The 23484-nt window shown below is 55.2% G+C and overlaps 1 protein-coding gene across 6 annotated transcripts in view; it reads right to left on the bottom strand.

Annotated features, from left to right (window-relative positions):
- The window catches only part of CCDC33 (coiled-coil domain containing 33), an 88713-nt gene that overhangs the window by 39538 nt on the left and 25691 nt on the right, over window positions 1-23484 (bottom strand). For all 6 annotated transcript variants that reach the window (XR_004810890.2, XM_025472197.3, XM_025472196.3 and 3 more), the window contains exons 5-10: window positions 23246-23362; window positions 20045-20136; window positions 18893-19013; window positions 12841-12970; window positions 12126-12259; window positions 11132-11203 (exon numbers count right to left, since the gene is read on the bottom strand). Coding sequence is in view for 5 of the 6 variants with exons in the window: in XM_025472197.3 (XP_025327982.3) it covers window positions 11132-11203; window positions 12126-12259; window positions 12841-12970; window positions 18893-19013; window positions 20045-20136; window positions 23246-23362 (666 nt within the window). In the remaining variant the exon portion in view is untranslated. The remainder of the gene's footprint in view (window positions 1-11131; window positions 11204-12125; window positions 12260-12840; window positions 12971-18892; window positions 19014-20044; window positions 20137-23245; window positions 23363-23484) is intronic.

Here is a 23484-nt window from a genome sequence, read left to right as displayed (position 1 = left end):
CTCATTGTAAGTGCACAACACATATTTGTTCCAGGAATAAACGAACCATGCCATCCAGGACTCTCACGTCTGGTACGGTAGCAACAGCCTTGCGCCTTTGACACCCTTTGCTGGGTAGATTTCTTTTCCATTCCATGCCTGCCTTATCCTCTACTTTATTACCTGTTAAACAGTCTCCTCTCTCTACTCTGCTGGGCCTCCTCTTTGTCTTTCCAGGTTCTTTTTCCTCTTTCCTTCTTCCCTTGGCAGGACCACAGCTCTCATCCCTGCTTGTCTAGAACCCAGCCCCACTCAGATCCCAGCCTCTCCAGGAAATCTTGATGGCCTCCACCCACACTCACTTTAGGCTTTTCTGGAATGTTCCAGACCAGCAGCTGGCTCTCTCTGCTCTCACACTGTTCTCTAACTCCAGGCTCATTTGCCATTTTTGTTTTTCTGCCCGAACTTTAAGTTCCCTGGGCTTAGAGACATGTGTTATGTTCCCTTTAGGAGAGATTGCTTTAAAGCTCTGGTGGAGATCCATGGTTAGCCCTAACGTGCATGTTGCTCAAAGGCTGTAGGGAGCTCAAAGGCAACCAGCTTCTACCCCACATCAGTTGTTGGAGTTCTGTCTTAGCCACATAGCAGATAAATATGCCACCATCTGTGCTAGAAGCAAATAGAACAAGGGGCATAGTGCCAACCAGGACAGGATGTGCTCAACGTTAGAGGTGCTTGAATGTCTGTCTCTGAACAAACAGAGGGAGAACAAGCGCAGGTAAGCCTCTCTTTAAGTGGACACTATATGAAAACCCACACATATGAACCAGATGAATCAGGATAAGGACCCTTCATTTTACCACTTGGATCCTTTAACTAATGATTCCTTTATGCCCTTTTAAAATAAAATTTGATATGCAGAAGTTCATGGGATGCCTGCCTAGGTGGTTCAGTCAGCTAAGCGTCTGACTCTTGGTTTCAGCTCAGGTCATGTTCTCAGGGTCATGAGATTGAGCCCCGAGTCAGGCTCCCAACTAGGTGCAGAGTCTGGTTCCTGAGATTCTCTCCCTCTCCCTCTGCCCTTCCTCCCTTTGCATGCATTACTCTTTCTCTTAAATAAACTAATTAATTAATTAATTAATTAATAAAATCTTAAAAATATAAAATTTGGCATACAGAAATTAACAGGAAGTCCTTTCAGGCCTCTGTCAGTAGAGTAAGGGATAGTCATACAAGAACAGAGTCATATCCAGTCCAGTCTGGGCCTCATCTCTGACCCACCCTGTCAGATGGGTACAAGGACAGACACTTCCAAAGAGAAAGCAGTTACATGAAGATTCTTGAAATGAGAAGAGTGAAGCATTGAGTGACCTTGAGGCTGATTTTGGCACCTATTGTACCCAAACTTCCAGGCCTGTTTTGCCCCTGGGCTTCAGACCTGGCCACCTCTCTCATCTGCCTCTCCCAGTAGCTATGGTTTAGGGAGGGCGAGATTCGTTTAGAGCCTCACCACTGAACACACCAGTGCCTTTGGATAACATCTAAGTCAGGTGGTTTGGGGTTGTCTTGTTGTCTCTGAGTTTTTCTTTTCTTTAAAGATTTATTTATTTGAGAGAGGGAGACAGAACAGGAGCAAGGAAAGGGGCAGAGGGAGAGAGAGAAGCAGACTCCCTGCTGAGCATGGAACCCAACAATGTGGGGCTCTATTCCAGGACCCTGAGATCATGACCCAAGCCAAAGGCAGATGCTTAACCAACTAAGCCACCCAAGTGCCCCGTCTTCGTGTTTTAGATAGGAAAAAGCACCGCATGTGTCTCCTGCTCAGAATAGCTGAACACCAGACTGGCTGTAGCAGGAGAACTACAGAATGATTACTGGAGATGCGTGGGTAGATGGATACAGGAGAGAGTGAAGGAAAGAACAACTAGCCAGGGCAAAGACGGACTCCCCATTCACCAGGTGGCCCCTGGGACTGGGGCGAGATGCTGATTCAGGACCTGTAATGACATCTCTCCTCATTTCCAGGCAGAAAGCCAATCTTGCTGCCCTGGATTTCATAGACTGCCATCTAATCCAGTTAGGGGAGGAAGTGGAAGTAATGAAATCAAGAGAGAGGTCTCCAGAGGTGCCCCATCAGCTCTGAAAAAGCAGGGACACATTGCAGAGGGAGTCCCTTCCCCCATAGCCTGTCTCTCTGACATCTACCCTGTGTAGGCCCAGTACCAGCTGGGTAAACTCAGTGACCCAGAGCTGACGTTTACTGGGTTCCTCATCAAAGCAGGGCACTTACCAGGTACTTAAAAAAATTTTTTTTTAAAAGGCAGATTGTCATAAGTAGGGGCTCATTTAGACGTGTCTGGAGTCTTGGAAGCTTGACTACCCTGTGTTCTCCTACAAATGGACCTTGAGAGCTTTAGAGGTTCTAGCAGGGGAGCGCAGCTACTCGTATACCCTTGACTGAGGAACTGGCCTTCAATATCTAGACAGCACAGCTTCGGGAGGGATGCATGTGGAGCAGTGAGGGAGGAAGGGGACATCTGCCTAGCCAACCAGATCAGCTGAATCAATCTGGTGATCAATGGGGTGAGAGATGTTGCAGCCAGATCACCCTCACATCCACTCACCAGGTACTTTTACGTAGGATTCTGAAATTTATGATGTATATAATTCATTTAATTTTTCATCACAGAGATAAAATTAAAATGACACTGGCCCCTCAGTCCAGACCAGTGACTTCACCTTGTCAGTCTCTGAGGCAGATTATGGGGGGAAGATGTTCTGAGGAGGAGGGAAGGAAAGGCAGAGTAGTGATGAATGTCAACTCTTCTGTACCTTTGGACCCACAGCTGCTCTACCTGTAGCCCTTACCAGACTCAGTGGATCTACTCTGCTCTGAACTCTCCATAGCGGGCTCTGGACTGTACCCGTTCCCACAGCTGCTTCATGCTAGTACCTCCCCACCTCCCACACCTGTCCTTGCAGGACTCCTGCCCACAATTCTACTCTCCCGCTCTAATCAACGTTGTCAGGATCCATCCTGCCCTGGGAGTTGGGGGCAAGCAAGTGGGTGACTTTTATAGAAAAATCTTTAGACTCCCACACAGTAGAGGCCCCAAAGGGAGGTCCAGAAGCTGTTGCTCTTGTCATGTGAGGTAAGGGGCACCAGGAGGCCCACAATGCCCCACACAGTACCTAAATTCTTCTTAATATCGCCTATTCAGACTGCTCAGCTTCAGTCTACCCACATTGTGGGGAGGCAAGTGTGCCCTTCTTCCTTGCTTCTCATGGGAAGAGAGCTTGTCTGGGGCTATAAGAAGGGGCCAGGCTGCTCCGAATGTGGGTGGTCAGGGTGGAGCATGGAGGAGGGAGACAGTGCTAAAATGAGGATGAGGAGAGAGGATAGGGCCTTGGGGACTACTCCTCCCTATTTAAGCCCAGCCTTACCTAGCTCTCCCCCTTTCTTCCAGGTGGGGGTGGAGGCTGCTAGCCCACCCTAGAGGCCGGCTTGTTTGCTTTGCTATTCGGCAGGCCTTGCCCCTGCTTGTGAAGGCAGCTTGGGGCTGACAAGTGGCCCCCTCACTCTGTGGTTCCGTGGCTGCACCGCGTCCTGCTTCATTAGGGCTGTAATTGGGAGACCTATTTTGAAAGCTCAAAGCAATGCACAGCCATGCACCGGCTCAGGCTCGCTGCACAGCCCGCCGCTGCTCGTGTTGCCGCAGCTGCCCCACACCACGTGAGTGTCATGGTGGAGAGAAGACTCCCTTCCTCATGCCTCTCAGGCCTCGCCGTTGCCTGCAGAGGAGGGTCTGTTGGGACAGACCAGGCCAATAGCATCACAGACTCGAGGCTTCTTGGGTCACCTGTTTCCTCCTCCTCCCCTAACATCTTCTGCCTCCCTCCTACCCACTCGGTCCCCTAGATCCCTAATCATGCAAAATGCAACAGTTCCAGCCTGCCCTGGCAATTACCCCACTAGCCAGGGTGCAGCTGCTGTCCTTGGTGCTGAGCGCGCCCGCCCTCAGGCCTGCCCGCCGCTCGCCCCGCCCTGAGCTTCTCGCTGGAGCGCACAGGCTCTTAATTCAATTAGCTGGCCCTGAACCCTCCCCGGGGAACCTGCAGCGGAAACTGACAAATTCTGTTTAACAAAGACATTTGTCCCCCGCCCCGCCGGCCTTGGGCTCTGCCCGCCTGTATCCCACTCATTAGGTATCTAACAAAGTGCGTCCCAAGAAATCTGCTTCCAATCGCTAGTAATTCAGGAGGCCTGATGCAATTTTCTCCCTGATAAGGGTGTCTCGCCCGCTGGCAAGCATCATAATGAGCCCCGTGCAGCAGCTCCCTGATCAGTCACTGCTTTGTCATTTCCTGTGGCCCCAGTTGTAGGTTCTTATCTCTTCAGCTGAAGGCGAGGCTCAGAAAATGGGGCCCTCCAAGAGTGCTTGCTGCCTTCCATGCATATCACAAGCCTCATTAAGGCATCCTGCATGGTCTTGCACCTGCGCTGGGGCTGGAAGCTCTGAGTCTGTCTGCTAGCAGAAGAGGGTCTGAGTGTTAATCCTCACTGGGACCATAATTCATTCTCCAGAAAATGGTTTCAGAGGGTTAATCTAAAAGCAAGTTGTGGGGTCAGGGGAGGGGAGCCAGTGATTGGGATATTTTAAAATTCTGGGAAGGATTTTAGTATTAAATAGAGCCTTGCCTATAGCTCATTGGACAGTCTGTGGGCTCACTCTCGTTAGCTTGGAACCTGGGTTTTCTGCATTTAATCTTTCCCATTGGGTTCCTCCATTGTCATCTAGAGATACCAAAATAGAGTTGGAAATGGATCAGATCACATCTTACTGCTGCCAAAACCGCTTTGAACCACCACCACCAAAGTCTAAACCTGCATCCTGGCATCTAGGCCCTCCACAGAGTAGGCTCCATCTAACTCTCCAGTCTCATTGCCCACAACAGCCACCATTCGTCCCCTGTGCTTCTGATACTGTCATGGCTCCATGGCTTTGCGTCTGTGACTCCTTCTGCCTTGCCAATTTTCAAGCCATTCCTTGAGGCATAGCTCAAACCATTCTTTCCTGTGACTCTTCCCCTGACCTTTGTATGCTCAGTGTACTTCACCCAGAAACCTTAGCAAGATGGGTGGTAATGACCTGCCAGGGTGCTTTACTGCTTGGCACAGGTTGGAGATCTAAAAACTGGCTAACAATTCATGCCTGAATGGCCTCGGGTGGAGTGGGGGTACATATGGTTTGGCTGAAGAAAGGTCTAAGCTATGATAGTGTGGCTTTGAGAAAAGTTCTGCCCCCACTCTCTGAATAGTTTGGTCTGGAAGCTTTGCCCTCTCTCACCGCCCCCCTTCCTCAACCCAACGGTTGTACATGAGAGAGAGCAGAGCAGGCCAGGGGAGGGCCCAAATGTCCAGCTTCGATAGCCATCACTGTATCCTGACTCAATACTTTCCATCTCTGGCTGCGAGCCACGGGCTCACTTTCTCAAGGCAACAGAATCCTGTGGTTGGTGAGCCATTGGGGTGAGCATGCAGTATGGCTCTTGGTCCAGCCCTGCCCACTCACAGGCCAGAAAGCAGGTCTCCTCTTTCTCCATCTCCTCCACAGCTCCCAGCTCAAGGCAGGGTACACTGGGGACTTCAGCATCTCTGGCCTCTAGAGAGATGATTGTCTGTCTCTTCTCCATTTCTTCATTCCCTGAAAAATTGCTGTGAGACCAAATGTGGGGCTGGTGATGTTTATCTTCAGCACTTGACAAGGCCTCCTGATGTCCTTATGGATGTGAATCTGGTGGAGCGGCTGTCATGAGGGGCGGGCGCCGAGTGACAGATTAGCAAGGCTTCATTGTTCCCCTCCCCCAGGAGCCCTGTCCTCATCTCTGATGAGTTCAGCATGTTTGTCAGCAGCTACACTGGGCTGGGCACTTACACATGCTCCTTCATTCAATTTTCACTACATTCCTGGCTGGTAGGGATCACACCTCCCCTCTGTGGATGAGGAAGGTGGGACTCAGGGTGGCTAAGATAGTGAAAGATCCAGGATTCAAACCCAGACTTAAGGATGCACCCTGTTTGTGTAGGGGGTATGGGGTGGAAAGGAAGACAGGCAGGATGTTGTGCGGTTGTGGGAGGGGAAAGGGTCCTTTTTCTCGGGATCCATCATTGTCCTTGTGGTAGCATTTTCAGAGCTGGAGTCTTGGGGGTGGGGACAGAACCCTTCAGAGGACAAAACCAGCGGAGGATGCTATCGTGCCATCCTGAACACTGGGCCTTCTAGGCAGCTGTGCTTCATGAGGAAATGGAGGCAGGTTTATGTTGGGGCTTCTCTGAGGACCAACCCAGAGCTTTCATAGAAACTTATATAAATTCGTCAAAAACCAGCATGGTTCTGCCTATTACCTGCCCTCACCTCCACATTTGTTAAACAGCCACCTGTCCCCACTTTGGTTTGGTCTCCAGAGAGCTTTGTGGCTGATTTGAGTGAAAACACCAGGCAGCCCTTTGCATGGCATTGAAGACCTGCCTTGCCTCTCCCTGCAAGAACAGGGAAGGGGGAGGGTCCGAAGGGATTGTGGGAACCACCACTTCCCTCAGTGGGTGGCAGCAGGGGCCATCTCCTTCTCTCCTCAAGGGCACCTACCCTGTGCCAAAGTCCAAGGAAATGCATGGGTTTCAAGTCCTTCCAGCACCTCTCAGGCTTGTGGGCTAAGAAGGAGGCAGCCACCCAGTGTGAGGGGCCCCATCTCTGCCTGCATAAGACTCTGGATTCCAAATCCCAGCTGGAGAGGGCACACTGTTGTCAGACACCCAGATGACTGCATAGACTTGTCCCACCTTGCAGGAGGCACATTTCCATGCAAGGAGGCAGCACTGACACAGTGAGCATCTATCACGTGCATGCTGGGCTCCAGTCCACATGGGTCAGCCTAGGAAACCTGGTCAGTATGGGCCTCAGCTTCAAAGAGGTTTCCTGTAAGCTGGAGGGCACCTAGGATGCTGTGGGATCTTGAAACCAGTTCATTAAAAGAGGCAGACTACTTAGCCTGGAGAAGCACAGACTCCTGGGGGACCAGATCACACTCTTCAAAGGGAAGAGGCCAACATCAGAAGGAAAGTGGAAGAGAGCAAAAGGTTATTCATATATGTATATGTGGAGTAGCCATAGGCTTATGGATTCCTAGAGCCGAATGGACCTCCAAGGCCAACCCCCACAGCATGTGTGATAAAGGGAAGTTTGTGGCATATATGCAAGAGTCTGTTTTTCTGGTTTTGGTGAATCTATGTAGTTACTCACATATTCATCTACACACACAACTCCAGCTGAAAGCAGATCACTCTCAGCAGCAGGTGCCTGTAGACAAGTCCCATCAGAGGGAAAAAGCTTAACCCATGGCCAACAGACCTAGCTTTGAGCACAGTCCATCTTGCCATTCACAGAACCTGCAGGCTTTGCTGGCTGGTGTGCCAGGCAGCATGCTGGATGGCTGACCGTGTGCCAGTATCCCCAGCACTGGGGGCTTGCCAGGGCTGCACGGAGGAGCCTGGGGACACAGAGAGGGTGGACTCAGTGGGAGGTGATCATTTCTATCTGTTGTGGCCACTGAGCCATGGGACAGGGCACTTCTGGTGGTAGTAAGCATCCTGTCATGGCAGAGTAAGGTTAAGTCCACCTGCAGTGGATGTTGTCAGGGAGAATCCTGTCCAGGGTGGGCTCCTGAGAGACAGCTCTGTGGTCTCTGCCTGTTTGGAAATTCTGCAATGCTCTTGTTCCCAGGGCTCTGACAATGGGTGATGTGGAAGCAGTGGGTGTGGGGGGTTGGTGTTCACCAAAACCTCAATTAATCAGGATAACATGTCTCTGTCCCATGGAGGCTCAGGAGAAAGAGGATGTGTCCTCAGGAGGGCGGTACCCAAATAGGCCATGTGTATTTATTTCTCCTGAAGCATCACCTTTCAGTAGCACGTCTGACTACTTGCAGGGAATTGCCCTTGAGATGGAACCATTAGCCACACGGACGAGGGGCCCCAGGAGGCCCGTTATCCCAAGCCCCCCTGCAGCCAGAGTGTCCTTGGGACTCTAAGATCCCAGGCTTCAGGCGGTGGCTCATGGAGCTTTGAGCAGTGTTTGATTTAAAAGATGGAAGAAGCAATGGTCGTGGTCCCTCAGGCAAGAATGCAGACATGAAGGCCAGGTACCTTCCACCATGAATTTGCAGACAACATCATAGGTGCAACAGGAAGAGGCAAGGAATTCAGAGCCTGTCAAGTGTTTGCTCTCACTGGGTTTCGTCAGGCCTCTTACCAGGAGCTGATGCTACTCATGAACTCACTTGCTGGTTGTCTGGTCCACATTCCCTGGATTCCTCGAAGAATGCAAGCTTTATGAGGACTGTAAGATCTCTCAAACCAGGACAGTATCTGCTACACAGTAGGTGCCCAATAAATGTTGGCAGTGGCATAGAGAACACCAGTGTTGTGATCGTGAGGGCGATGGTGAGTGAGGGAGCTGGGGCTGGGCCCTCTGGGCTCAGCTACGACACCATCCACCTGTTCATCAGCTCTCAACACTCTCCCACCACCCCTAGCGAGAAGGATGCCAAAAGGGCTCAGATGCTAGCAGAGAGCCAGGTCCAAGCCCGAAGAGGGTGAAAAAAGGCAGATGGGCTCCATGGCTGCCAGTCCCTCCCTCTCCTCATTGTATCCACAAGGACAGCCAATGAATGGCTTGGGTGCCCTGGCTGCAAGAACCTATGTGGAACCCACCACATTTGCCCCAAAATTGGAGTTCAAGATTCTAGAATCAAAGTGAGTCAGTTATGGGCCAATTCACATATAGTGTCACCAAGGAACAGTTTAGCCACAAAGATATGCAGCTTCTGTGCACGCCAACAGGGGTGTGAAAATGTCTGTGTGGCAGCCTGCATTGTGTGCGAACATGGGTATACACATTAAGCGTGTGCACCCTTGCAAAGGGGGGTGGGGGTGCACACGTGTGCATGTCTGTGCATATGGGACCGTCTCATGCGATGGTGTGAGGAGTGTGCGAGTGTGGAGCTGTGTTTGTGTGTGAATGCTTGGCTGCAGAATCTGAATTTCCTCTGGTACTATTTTCCTGGTTCACACCCAATCTTGATCCCTTTCTTTTCCTTTCTTCTCGGAAATCCATTACTGAAAGGTTTTTTACCCGCCTCCAGGGGGAGGGGGCTGGGGGAAGGGGAAGCTAAAATCACAAGGCCCAGATCAAAACACTCAGCCGCTAAATGAATTCGGCAGCGTTTTCCCGCATGACTTGGAGGGATAATTTAGTGAGGCCGCCAGCTGGAAGGAAAGGGATTAATTCTGCACTTAGCACAGCTCTGGTGAATAATTCATCAATGAGACCTTTGTGCCTAGCCCTTGGGCGACTGGGGAAGGGTCCGGTCCACCTGCCTGTTGCCTGCCTGGGTCCCTCAATGGCCTGACCAGGGGCACTTGATGCTCCTTTCGGTCCTCAGGACACATGTACCCCAGTGAAGGGTTGGGAGGCAGGGGCAGGTGAGGAAGGGATAGGCAGTGGCCACCGGCAGACTCAAGACCCCGGCAAGAGGCGGTGGGGGGTTGAGCTCCAATCTGGGAAATCTGTGACATTTTCTCTAAGGACCCTCATTCTTTCTTAGGGTCTTTTGCTGCTTCTATGTCCTCCCCTCCCAATACCTTCTTGGTCCTACACCCGATGTGGGGATGGAGGTGGGGGTGGGAGCGGGGGTGTGTGCCAGGCTGTATCTAACAAACTCTTTCACCAGGAATTAGAGGAATCAGGAATTAGAAGACAATGCCGAACATTCCAGAGGGGGAAGTGCTAATGGGAAGTCCCAGGTACCTACCAGAGGCCTTGTAGGAACACATTTTTCGAGTGGCTATGTTCCCAGATATGTGCCTCTTACCCTATACCAGGCAATTCCCTGTGTGCTCCATGGGTGAGGTCACAGGGAAGTATTACCCCAGCGCTAGTGGCTATTTTTCCTGGTGTGGGAAGCTGACAGGAGGGGACTGACCCAGAAGTTGGCCCCTGGTCACTAGTTTCCAGGCTCATGGTCCTGACCTGCCCACATCCCCGCTTTGTGTCTGTCTTAGCATCCCAGACTACAAAGTGGCAGAAGGTGCCTGCCAGGAGCCAAATGACCAGGGTCCAGCCGGGACTCAGAGTCCAGGGAGCGCTGGCTGGAGGAAGGGATCCCATCCATCAGGTGGGGCTCTGCCGGTAGTAGCTTTCCACTTGGATCAACCCAGCTGTGGTAGGCAGGATTCCAAAAGCGGGCTCCCAAGATTTCACACCCTAATCCCAGCACCCATGCCTATGGGGAGCTATGACCCCGGGGCTCACGTCACGTGGCACAGTTGACCTTGAGATGGGTACATTATCAGAGTGGGCCTCCCCCACCACATCAGCTCCTCTAAAAGCAGAGGGTTTTCTCTGGCTGCTGACAAAGGAGAAAGCCAGGGAGTTTTGAGGTATGTAGGGGGGGGATTTGACATCCCTGCTGGCTGAAAGGTGGAGGGGGGCCCTGGGAGAAGGAATGTAGGTAGGCTGCAGCAGCCGAGAGGCCCCCCCGGCTGACAGCCATCGAGGAAACAGAGATGTTGGGAACCTCGGAAGCACACTCTTTCCCAGAGCCTCCAGAAAGGAATGCGACCTTGCCAACATCTTGACTTGAGTCGGGCCCTGTCGGATTGCCCACCTATACAAGTGTGAGCCCATAAATGGGTGCTGTTTTAAGCCGCTAGGTTTGTAGCAGTTTGTTACACAGCCATGGAAGCTGACATCCTAGTTGTAGGTTTGTAGGACTTGAACAAATCCCCAGTTGTAGGACTTGTAGAACTTTGATCCCAGTGAGGCAGGCTTGCCTTGGGCTGAGTTAGAGTCCGACTCCCAGGCCTGGGGGGCCTCTTCTCTCAGCTCTCCTCTTCCTAATCTCAGTTTACTGTCTCGCTTTCTGGAGCCTTAAATCACCCTCAGACATTTCTAGCCAAAGCAGTGGTCCCCTCCTCCCCAGAGCCTCTGGCCCCAGCCCCTGGACAAGGCCAGCAATTGTGCAGGGGGTTGGAACCCACCACGGGGCTACAGGAGCTGGCCCTCAGCTGCCCTTCGCATCCCCGCAGCCTTACCTCAGAGGAAAGCAGCTGGAAGGAGATATCCACTGTGGGGGCCTCACCATTTATGGTTTTCAGCTTGGTGTCCTGGGGAGGAGAGCGGAGCAGTCAGTCCATGCTGGCCAGGGCAGCTTCTGCCTCTGATCTGCCCGTTGCTACAGATTCCTCAAGAGGGGGCCTGCTGGGGGCTCTGCCTGGGGAGTGAGAGGGAGGCAGGAGCTGGTCCCCCGCCTCTGCTCACCCTCACTGCCTCGAACCTCCCTTCCCGGCTCCAGCTGAAGACCTGACTGGCACTTCCAGACCTGCGTCCTGGCACAGGGGCGAAAGTCCCATTTACTGAGGTCTATTATGTCAGGAAGGCCAGAAGTATTCTAGGGGAAAAGGTGGCATAGAAATAAACCATGATGATTAATTCTTATTGAGAACTTATTCTAAGCACTTTACACATATTTCCTCAAAAAAAAAAAAAAAAAAAAACCTCACTGCAACCTTATGAGAAAAATTCTATTACTATGAATCCATTTTACAGACAAGGAACTTGAGCCACCAGGGACTTTAATTTTTCCCGCAGTCATATAATCTAATGAGAGGTGGAACCAGAATTTGGACCCAGACAGTCAGGCTCTAGAGCCTGGGCTCTTGGCTCTCTTATCCTACAGAGAGATCCTATAAAGGCATGTTGATCCCGTTTTAGAAGTGGGCACTCTGAGGTTCAGAAAGTCTAAGAAACTTGCCCCAGGTTGCACAGTGAGACCTAAGGCAAGTCAGGATTTAAACCCAGGCCTGTACTCTTGCCACCGTCCGGTGGGGCCTCCCTGTGCTTCTCTTCCTGTCGCTGGGGCAGGAGCTTGGGGAACTCCTTACACTCGAAAGTGGTCGGCTTCCGTGGTAGGGGCCCCGGGGGAAGCTGCCGGAGAAGCTAGATTCACTGGTGTTAGTGGGGCAAGGTGGAACAGGGTGGGGTGGGGCGGGAGCAGGCACCGGCATGGGCTCTGCTGGGGGCACTCACAGTGATGGGGAGCCTCTCCACACGAAGCCCACTCAGACCTTTCCCTGCCAGCATCTTGCGGTACAAACGGCTCTTCAGTGGCAACACGGAGACGCCCAGGGGCTTGCTGAGGGTCCAGGGCTCACCGCCTTTCACTGCGGGGAGGACCAGCTGGGACTCCGACCAGAACCCCAGCCCAGGCCCCCGGGCCCCGTGTTGGAGGCTCCAGTAGGCGCTCAATCCTCTGGTTCCTAACATCCCGTTCTCCCGCGCCTCACTTCCCTGCCTCCTGGCCTTGCCCTGCCCAAGTAGCCTCCTCCTCTGCTCTTAGGGCTCCCTGAATTCGAGGCCAGCTCTCCACATATTTGGTGTTTCTAGGTTGTACGTGGATCTCCCCCAGTCTCTGCCCTTGGGGGCCTTACTCTCTCCGTGGTGGAGCGCCTGCCTGGCTCCCTTGTCCTTTGGCATGGGCAGGACACACTGAGTCCTATTCCCAGTGTTAGATCCGTGCATTTTTATCACATGACTACCCCCTCCCCATGTGCCCGTCAGTGAGGACGGAGGGATAGATCCCTCAGGGCTCACAGCTTGGAGGGGAAACTGGCGCCCGGCAGGCACTCCTCCACCTGTCTGCACGCAGTGGGGCGTCCCTGCAGGGGGCGGAGGCAGGTGGTCTGAGCACCCCCTGGTCCTCAGGTCCTGATGCACGGCTACCCCGGCACCAAGGGGCACTCACTGGAAGTCGAGGAGTAGTATTCCAGCACCAGGGCTGTGTCTTCTGAGAAGTTGGTGGCTCCATCTCGACCTTGGAAGAGGAAGGACTGATTCCACGAGGGCAGCTCAGGGGGTCCCCCAGGCTTGGACAGCTGAAAGAGATAGTGGGAGTCAGTGGCAGGGGCCATGGGTTCTCCCAAATGGAGGGATGTCCAGATATAGCCATACGGGTGTGTCTACACACATCACAAACGTTCGTCCCAATTATAAAGGCAACAGACGTGTAATGAATGAATTTTGGAAAATATGGAGAAGTAGAAGGATTAAAAAGAAAAACCCCAGGGGTGCCTGGGTGGCTGAGCCAGTAAAGTCATCTGGTTGTTGATCTCAATTCAGGTCTTGGTCTCAGAGTCACAAGTTCAAGCCCTAAGTTGGGCTCTGCACTGAGTGTGGAGCCTACTTAAAACAAAAACAAACAACCCTCCCCCCAAACACCGTAGATTCCTACACTAAAGACAACTGTCCTAAGGCTGTATGTTTCTTTTTTTTTTTTTAAGATTTTTATTTATTTATTCATGAGACACACAGAGAGAGAGGCAGAGACGTAGGCAGAGGGAGAAGCAGGCTCTCCGCAAGAGCCCGATGTGGGACTCCATCCCAGGACCCCGGGGTCACGCCCTGAGTCAAAAGCAGACGCTCAACCACTGAGCCACCCAAGTGCCCCAGGCTGTGTGTATCTTTCTAGTTTTTTCCTAAGCCTATTCTGTACTTAATTGTCATCCTAACATCCTATGCTTTTCATTTACTGTGAAAATCTAAGCATATCCAGAGTCACAAATAATACTTGGCATCCATGATCTCAGTAGCCAGAGGATATTTTGTCACGTCCAGGTGCCCTGGTTTCCCCCTTCCCACGTGGCCCTACAGTAACACTGCATTGCATATTCTTTGACATGTATTTCTGTGTCTCAAATCATTTCCTGCGTACCCAAAATGGGAATGCTGAGTTCAAGGATGTGCCTTTTAAGGCACTTGACTACTCGTGGGTAAACTGTTTTCCTAAAGAGTTGCGCCCACTCACACCCATGGCTGGTGGTGTCATAGACGCCAAAGGAGACATGAACTCCACCCTTGGGCCCAGCCCCCCTCTGCCCCACATGGGTTGCAGAGGCTCTTCAGATGCCTGAGCCTTGGTGCATTGGCAACGCAGGCCTTGGGGATTTGGGGGATTTGATAGCACACCAGGCCCCAGCTGGGGCACGGGCGTGAGTCATATTTACACAGTGAAACAAGACGGCATTGACTAGAGCCCCGAATAAGGGGGCTGCATGGGACATTCCCGACGGTGGTCACAGAAGCTGTCTTGCAGGAAGCAGGACCAGAGGACGGCTCTGAAGCAAGACGTGGGAGGGCAAAGGGGAGGAGGGAGGTCTTCTGGCTGGGAAAACAGAGGTGGTGGTGGTTCCAAGCATGGCAGGGCTGGAGGATGCCTGGAATAAGGCGGGACTCCAGGGGGAGGAGGCCTCTGCAAAGGCTGGAAGGTGGGACAAGGGGGATGGAGCACAGCAGGCTGCCCTGCATGGTCCCCACACAGGGAGGGGCTGGGGTCGTTGGTGCAGACTCCCCCCGAGGCTGCCTCGCCTTGTCCCCAGCCAGGGGCTGTCAGTGACAGTGGCGGCCGCTGCCACCTCCCGCTCCCCTGCGGGAACCCGTCATTGCTCAGAAAGGTCAGCACAAATGCACTGGCTTGGAGAGTTATTGATGCAGGATCTTGAAATATCAGTGTGGGTCCACCCGCCCCCGCCCCCGCCCCCGCCGCGGTGGCAGGCCCTCCTGCCTGTCACACTAATGTGTCCGCTCTGGTTCTCTGAGGCCCAGCCCAAGGCTCAGCTGTGTCTGCCTAGGCCCCTGCCCCTGAGGACATGGGCTGCAGTCACTTTGGGGCTAGGGGTCCTGAACACAGGGACTGTGACTGGGGTGACCGGACTGTTCCTGAGAATGGGCTCTGGAGGGAGCTCAGGGACAAACACGGGGCCACCAGGCCAGGCTAAAGAAGCTGCTTCCAGGTTCTGTGGGGCTTGGGAATGGTCTTTCAGGACTGATCCCCAAACCATGCCCATCCCAGAGCTGCCCCATTCTCTTGGGAGCCTCAGGGGCCTCCCTGTAGCCCGGACCATCTGCCAGGCCCTGGGGCACTCAGTCCTCTTCTGCCCCCATCCCTTGCTCCCACCCTGGAAGGGGGACATTTAATGGCTGCTGGCTGTCCTCTCTGGGGCCTGTTAATGTGTCCAAATGGAGTCGACTAAGCAAGAAATAGTGTCTGACTGCTCAGTAAGGACAGGTCTTTCCCTGAATGGGTTCCCAGGAGTCCTCCTCCAAGAGAGATCCCTTGGGACCTCCACCTGGGGAGAGAGGGGCGGCTTCTCTTGCGTGTGCAGGGAGGGAGGGAGGGGGAGCGGCAAGGACTCCAGGTTAAGCCTCCTTTGCAGTCTGATGCCAGGGCCCCGGGGAAGGTGTTGGTGGCATGTGTGTGTGGCAGGGGTGGGGGCAGGGTGTGTGGCAGGGAAGCCACTGACCACAGACGCTAATGGGCAAGGCCATGGCGGGCTGTAGAATTAAGGAATGTGATTAACCCTCCGCTGTGATCTTCAGCAAAGCCATTAACCCCTGGCCACTGAGGCAGACCCGCCTTCCCTGGGGCAGAGCCTTCATTACGTGAAGGCTACGGCCCTACAGGCCTCCTCGCATTTCCCCTGGGCCCCCGCATCCACACCCACACCTACCACAGCCAGCTCTGCGCATCCTGGGGAGAGGCTGAGGCTGGGGGACCTCGAGGGAGCTAGGACACCCTGGCTCTGGACACCTGCTTGGCCACCAAGGTGAAAGCTCAGCTGAACTCAGCCGAGGCGCCTGGGGGCGTCTCCATGCTCTACTACCTTAGGAGTGCTGCGGGGCATCTCGGGGAGCTAGAGTCAGACCCTGTCCCCTCTGGAGCTCACCATCTTCCTAGGTGATGGGACACGGACACACACACACACACACACACACACACTCCTATGATCCATGCAGAGGTCTAAGGAAGTATGGGTGGTGGGAGCTGGGATGTTGGAGGAGAAAGCAAGGACTCCTGGCTGGGGGGGGGGGATCCGAGGGAGGGGCCATTCTAGGCTGGGTGCAGCGAGACCAGAGAGGACAGCATGTATGTGGACACCTGGGCACCCAGTGCACCTGCCGGAAGCCTGTGGGGCTGGGCCGGTAGGCCTGGGAGCCGTGACTGCCCGCCAGGGCTGCGTCCTGTCAGCCAGGGGTCCAGGGGAAGGGCCTGAGCGGAGGCCACTGAAGCCTGTGGGGCTGGGCCGGTAGGCCTGGGAGCCGTGACTGCCCGCCAGGGCTGCGTCCTGTCAGCCAGGGGTCCAGGGGAAGGGCCTGAGCGGAGGCCACTCCTGTGGTCCATGCGAGAGACGAGGCCCGCGACAGGGGCCCCCTGAGAGCCTGGGTGCCCACGGGCGTGGGAGCTGAGTTAGGGGAGGACGGTGGGCAACTTCTTTCTCCTCTGCTTCCTCCCCATCGGCCAGGAACTCTGCCTCAGCTCTGCAGGGAGGGCAGGCCAACGGGGGCAGCCTGTCGGGCAATGGCCCCCGCAAAGGTGCAGGGTGCAAGGGGGGAGGAATTGCTGAGTCCCGCCCCATTTTGGGCCCTGCGGCCCAACCGTCCCTTCACTGACTGTGGTGCCTTCATCACCAGGCCTCCAGGGGTGTGAAGCTGACCCTAAGGGCCACTCTCCTCCGTCCCAGATGACCTGCTTCGGCCGGTGGCCCACCCCTTCCCCACACCTGTCACTCAGAGACCCCACGGTGATGCCACGCCCCCCGTAATTGGCTGAGAGGAGCATACATGACCCAATTCTGGCCCATGAGACAAGAGGGGAGTGTCCCGGGCCTTCAGGAAAGCCGCAGGTGCAGGTGCAGGTGCAGAGGGGAGGGGCTCCCTCGCGGGTCCTGGCCCTGCCTGGATGGGGTGCCCTGACATTTTGCTTCCAAGAGCTGTTAGCCAGCTGCAGGTGGCAATTCAGGGGTGTCGGGAGCAGGTCCTGGGGACACCGCTGACATGGTACATCCACCAATTCCGGCAGCTGCCTGCCTAGGGCCCCGTGCCCAGCGTGACGGCAAACCTCGTGGGAACTCGTCCCTGAGGTGTCTGTTACTTGTGGTCTCAGGGGGCATCTAACACTGGGGGAGGAGCAGCTCCGACAGGGGAGGAGCCCCTAAGCCCCCACCCCCACCCCCCACGCTGTGTGCACCTGAGCCCTTTAGAGCGCAGCTGACAGCCCAGTAAGGGTAGGACTCCGGGACTGGAGGGACCAAAGGCCACGCAGCTCACAAGTCAAGAGCAAGAGGCAAACCCAGGTACACCAGGCCCTCAAATCGCCGCTGCAGGGCTCGGGCATGTGGGCAGGGTGGGGAGGAGGTCACAGCAGCTCAAGGTGTCAGGGGGCAGGTGGCCCCGGACACTACCTGGCCCAGCCACCGCCCCTGAAGTCAGGTGAGGCGATGGAGGCGCAGGAAGGGAAAGTGGAAGGGCAGCGTGAAAGCTGCTGGCTGGCACCCACCCCCACCTGCCCCCCGCCAGCAAGCCTGCCCGGTCCTCGCCGCCCGCACCTCTGTGAGTTCTCAACCTGCCCGAATGCCATGTGGCCTCATGAACTTCGACAAGTGTCCTGGCGTCCCAGGGCCCCTGGCCTCCATCCCCCACATGCGGGAGGCCCTGGAGGCAGGTCTTGGGACCTAGGGGCCCCTCCGCTACACAGACTGGTGGGGCAGCAAAGGCAGCCGGAGAGGGCCCGGGGCGGGGAGGGGGCTCCCTCATTACAGCAGCCAGGCCTCCTGCCCCTCGGGATTGCCTGCTGATTGGTTCATAATTTTCTGGGCAAATGCAGGGCCATGTGTGAGAGGACTCTGGGGAAATCAGGCCGAGGATTGGTTTGGGTTTGAAGCCTCTATCCCCGGGGTCCCCCTTCGTCCTACCCCTCCCTGCCACCATCATTCTTATCCATATTTGAGCCTTCAAATGTCCTTGCCTTTAAATGAAGGGGGCTCCAAAGGGGTGCCTCATTCTGTATTTGCCATGCCAGACATGAAGAGTGGTGGGCAGACAACAGGAAGGACTTCCCAGGCACCCCTGTCATCTTTAAGGCTTCTAGGAATGTGGGGACCATCATGTGGGGCAAACTCCAGCTGAAGTAGAGACTATGGGAAGAGACGGACCCGGCCACTCCCTGGTACCCAGCCGCAGTCTGCACACCCCTCCGCCACGTATTCAGACACACCACTCACTCTCCCCTCCGGCCCTGAACGTGCATCTGTCTTGTCCTGTGCACCCCAGCTCCACTCCCGTGCTCTTGTTCCCTATCGCCCTGCACAATCCCTCCCCTATTAAACACTCAAGAGTCTTGTGTCTGGATACCCGCTCCAATCAGCCAGGCTTCACGTCCCTCTTGCCTCGAATTAAAATTTATTTTTTGTTGTGGCAAAATGCAGACAACATAAACTGTCCCGTTTTAGCCGTCTTTAGGTGCACAATTCAGTGGCATTAAGTAAATTCACAATATTGTCTAACCATCACCACTATCAATTTCTAGAACGTTCTCACCAGCCCAAACAGGAAACTCTGTACCTATGAAACAATAACAGCCCCCCCCGCCCAGTCCCTGGCGAGCACCCTTCTACCTCCTGTCTCTGCGAATGTGCGTACTCTAGGGACCTCCTATCAGCGGCTTCAGACATCATTTGTCCTTCTCTCCTCTGCCTTTTACAGGCCTGACAGTCCCTCCTGGTTTGTTACTAGGTCACCCACTACCTGTGTGGGCGTGTGACCCTTTCATGTGCGTGAGGCCTTCTTCTTCCCTGGACCAAGGGCGCCCTGAGGGCAGCTCCTCCACAGCACAGGAGGCTTGGCTCTGGGGACACAGTAAACCCCTTAGGGGTCAGGGGAATAGCCCAGCGAGGGAGCCAATGAATAGACACGTGGGTGGGACACTGGAGGTGCACGGGGAGGGGGGGAAGGGGGGACCGTACCTGAGGGCACCCGTTCTGGCTGCCCCGAGGAACGTCGAAGCGCATCACGGATGGGTTAGGGAAGGAGAGGCGGGTGATGGGCAGCCCCACGGAAGCTGCGTCCTGCTTTATCTGGTTGACCCTGGGGAGGCAAGGAGACGGTCAGCCCACAAGTGCCGCGGGTGGCTCAGGCCTGCAGGAGGGCGCAGGGCTCTGGACACCAGGACAGGTGATGGACCCTGGTCCTCTGATCACCGGCCCAAGGCGTGACTCGCTGTGGCCTGGCCACATCTGACTGCCCCAGAGGCCCCATCTTTAAAAAGCCCTGCCATTGGAAGTCCTTGCCGGAATGACCCACCCTGGTGGTGGCAGTTCTAGTTTAGGTCAAGGGGGACGTGGAGGCTGCAGGGGCAGGGTCCAGGGTGTGTGTGTGAGCAAGTAAGCGAGCGAGCGAGCAAGCGTGTGGCCATGTGCCTAGCTCTTAAGAGGGCTGGGAGGGAGTGTATCAGCTTCATTCCTTCAATAAGCAAGGAGTGTTCACAGGTCAACAGATGGTGTGGCGCAGTCCTGTTGGGCCAGAAGAGTCAGAGGAAGTGACAGAGGCAGACAGCTGATCCCCAGGAAATGGAGCTGTCACACAGGGCCCATGTGCACTGGGGGACTCCCCACGCTGTGTGACCCTCAGGGGCCACGCTAGCCCAAATACCCTTCCTGAGGACGGCAAATCCACCAAACCCCCAAAGGTGGTCTGGGGAGGAGGGGCACAAGTTTGGCTGGGGCCAGGAGACCTCAGGAGGGTGAGGGAGAGGACTCACAGGCGGGGCTAAAGGTCATGAAGTTCTGAGCGGACCCACAGGCTTTCCTTCTTTGGGAAAAACCATTGGCTGGAGCCTTGGTCCTGCGCTGGAGTAGGAGGGGGGACTGTGGACGGGGAGCAGGTCCTCCATGGGCTCGCTCCCCTGCAGGGAGTTCTGAGCCGCCCCTTCCCAGGCAGGGACTGTGGGCAACTTCCTGAACCTCAGACCCCAGTGGGAGGTTTGAAAGGCCTTGGGGAGGGGAGGGTTCTAGGGCTCCTGGAATCAGGGCCTGTGGTGGCAGCGACAGCCCTTCCCCTCCTCTGTCCTCTGCCGGGCCCGCCCTCTCCTTGCCCACGCCCGCCTGGGCCCCACTCACTTAAAATCATTGTAGTTGGGAACCACCCTGGCAATGACCACCATGGGGTCACGGTTGTTGACCAGGGGCTCATTGACTCCCCGGAGAAAGACCTGGGGAAGAGAGGAGGCAGGTGAGCCTTGGGTGGCTTTGAGCCCTCTCGGGGACAAGGCCAACCCGCCTGCCACCTTTCTCCCCAGTAATGAGCTCGTCCCTGCCTCCATCTGCCTCACTTACTTCCTTCTCTGCTCAAAGCTGCCCTCCTTCAGGCCCTGACTAGGCCTTGGGAAGGCAGGGGTAGGACACGGATTCTGTCCCCCATATGCCTCCACTGCCCTCCCGAGCGACTCCTGATCTGGCTCCTGGCCCTCACCCCTTATCCACCAAATGGGCTCCCACTCACCCCTCAGCGCTCACCCCAACCCCTCAACTGTGAGTCCTGTGGCTCCTCTTACTTCTGACCCCATCACTGGCCTCTGCTTCTATTTTGCCCCCCAACCCATCCCCTTTCCCCAGCAATTTAATACATGATGGCAAAAACTGCTTTCGTGAAAAATGAATTAGACCGTGTCATCCCCCAGCTTGAGACCAGCAGTGACTCCTCCCACTGCCCTTGGAATGAATTCCACAATTGTTACCATCAGGGCCAAGGCCTGCATGTGTTGGCCTGTCTGCCCTCGGCCCCCAAGTCCTCCCTTGCTCCAGCCTCACACGTCTCACCCCTCCAACCTGCTCACTTGCTTCTGCCTCAGGGTCTTTGCACATGATGATCCCACTGCCTAGACTCCCCACCCCCACCCCCGCCCCAGCAACTCAGTGGCTGGCTCTCTCTTCCCTTAGGGTTAACCGTCACCACCTCTGGGAAGCCTTCTGTGACCACTCCTGCCAAACTAGCCCACCCCCTTCTCTTAGCCCCCGACCACCTCTTCCTCGGCACTCCTCATAGCCTGTGTTCACTCTAACTTCTCTCTTTTCGTGTTCTGTCCATCTGGCTGGAACCAAGTCTCCAGAGGGGCAGAGACCATGTCTACCTCAGTCACTGCTATGTCCCCAGCTGTTAGCAGACACACCTGGCACAGAGTCAGAGCTCCGTGTGTGTTTCCGGGATAAATGAGCTCCATTTATGAAGGAGAAAAGTAGGGGACCGGGCAGGGAGAGGCTGTGTTTGAGTGTGAGAGAGACAGAAGCGCTGACAGCTGGGAGGGGAGGAGGAGAAGCCAGGCCTCAGGGAGGGGCTGGGCTTGAGCTGCTCTTGGGGGATGGGTGAGGGTCCTGATTACGGGGTGCTCTTGGGAAGGCAAGCAGCGAAGGAAGGGGCTGCGAACACAGCTGAGGGGCCACTCAGGAAAAGCTGGGCCACTATGTTACCGAGGCTGGTCCCCGCTCCACTCTGGGCCTGAGGATCCCAGCTCAGACCCTGAGGGGTGGGACGTTACTGTGCTGGTCCTCCTCCCTCTGACCTTCATGGGGAAGAGGGCACCTGGGACTAGGGGCTTGCTCTGGCTCCTCTCTCCTCCTCCCTGCGCACTCCCTTCTAGGCCCCTCTGCCAGGACCATCTTAGCTGGTAGCTCACAACTCCCCACACGTGTGAACTGATCAGGCCTTAAAAGAGTGCTTAGGAAAAGGCACCTGGGTGGCTCAGTGGTTGAGCGTCTTCCTTTGGCTCAGGGCGTGATCCCGGGGTCCTGGAATCGAATCCCACATCGGGCTTCCCCACAGGGAGCCTGCTTCTCCCTCTGCCTGTGTCTCTGCCTCTCTCTGTGTGTCTCTTATGAATAAATAAAATCTTTTTTTTTTAAGTGCTTAGGGCCTTTCAGGGTTCCCTGGGGTCCCTGGAGACTGAAGCCCTGACCCAGATTCAAAGGACTGGATCTGATGTGGGTGTTTCAAACTTTGAGTGGGGCCAGGAGTCTGGGGTGAGGGAGTCCACTGCAGGGCTGTCAGGCCCTAGAGCTCACAGGGACTCCAACAGGTGTAGGGGCTGAGAGTAGGTCTCTGAGAGGTGGGTGGTCGTGGCTAATTTACACCTGTTCAGCGCTGAATGGTCAGGTGTGAATGAGATAGCTGCCCAAGCCCACTTGCTCATGACAGCCAATAAGTAACAGAAGCAATTTCTCTTCCCACTGTGCTCTCCAGTCTGCCATCAGAACCAGAAGGGGGGACAGCTGTGCTGGGGCCAAGGGGTAGGTGGAACGTTAGAGACTCTATACCAGTAATTCTGGGGGCTGGGGTGGGAGTGGGGTGGATCCTCCGTGGAGACTCCTGCAGGCCAGGGTTCTGCTGGGTCTTAAGCAAATGGCCTTTTCACTGTGGGGTGTGGCCTGGGAACAGCAAGGTCAGCTGTGGCCACTCTTCCTTGTTTCGTGTGTGTGTGTGTGTGTGTGTGTGTGTGTGAGAGAGAGAGAGAGGATTGCTGGCAGGTCTCAGGAAAGGACATAATGTAAAAGGGAGGGAGACTGGAACAGAGGGAACCTGCAGGGCTGACCTACACTAGCATACAAGGTGGCTGTAGGGTGGTAAGCCCTAGATCAGGAGAGAAAACAGGAAGAGAATATGGGCCAAAGTGGGGGCTTCCCCCCGCCACATGAGATTCAGGCAGACAGAAGCCTTTGGGAGCTTCCCCTTCTCCATCCTCCCTTCTCCATCCTCCCTTCACAGTGTGTGTGAAGCAGAACAAGAGATGGCAACGTTAGGGCAGGACTGTGTCCGGAAATGCTGGGAAAGGTTAGGCTTCATTTTCATCTCTATCCCTATCCCTGTCATCCCAGGGCTTGTTCTTCACAAAATATTTTGGTTATTCCTTTTATAAAGATCTTATTTACTTATTCATGAGAGACACAGAGACACAGGAGAGGGAGAAGCAGGCTCCATGCAGGGAGCCCGATGCGGGACTCGATCCTGGGACTCGATCCTGGGACTCGATCCTGGGACTCGATCCTGGGACTCGATCCTGGGACTCGATCCTGGGACTCCAGGGTCACACCCTGGGCCGAAGGCAGGTGCTCAACCGCTGAGCCACCCGGGCATCCCTATTTTGGCTATTCTTGTAAAGCCCTATTGCTTTTTCCCTCCTTGGTTTCTTTCCCAGACACCCCTCTCTGCCTCACGAAGTCAGGCCAATCAGGGGTGGCGAAGGGGAGGGCTTGGAGGCTGCTCAAAGCTTGCCCCTTCCCCCCTCCCCTTCTCCCCCCCCCCCCCCCCCGGGACCCCAGTCTTGGAACCTCCAGAGCTGTGTGGTTGCTGCCGATGTAGCGGGGGAAGAAGCTGCCCTTCCGAACGACGGTCGCATACAGGTGGGTCTTGGCAGTGGCTTCCTCAGCTTTTCCGGACTGGGCGGCCTGGGGACAGGGTGAGGGAAGAAGACACACAAGAAGGAGAGTGACTAAGGGGCAGGCCCTGCCATAAATCCAGCCCTCTGCAGACAATCACTTGGCATTGCTCCACCGGGGCTCCAAGCTGA

Source organism: Canis lupus, chromosome 30 (assembly GCF_003254725.2).
Source record: "Canis lupus dingo isolate Sandy chromosome 30, ASM325472v2, whole genome shotgun sequence".
NCBI lineage: Eukaryota > Metazoa > Chordata > Mammalia > Carnivora > Canidae > Canis > Canis lupus.
This window is presented reverse-complemented; position numbering and strand designations above follow the sequence as displayed.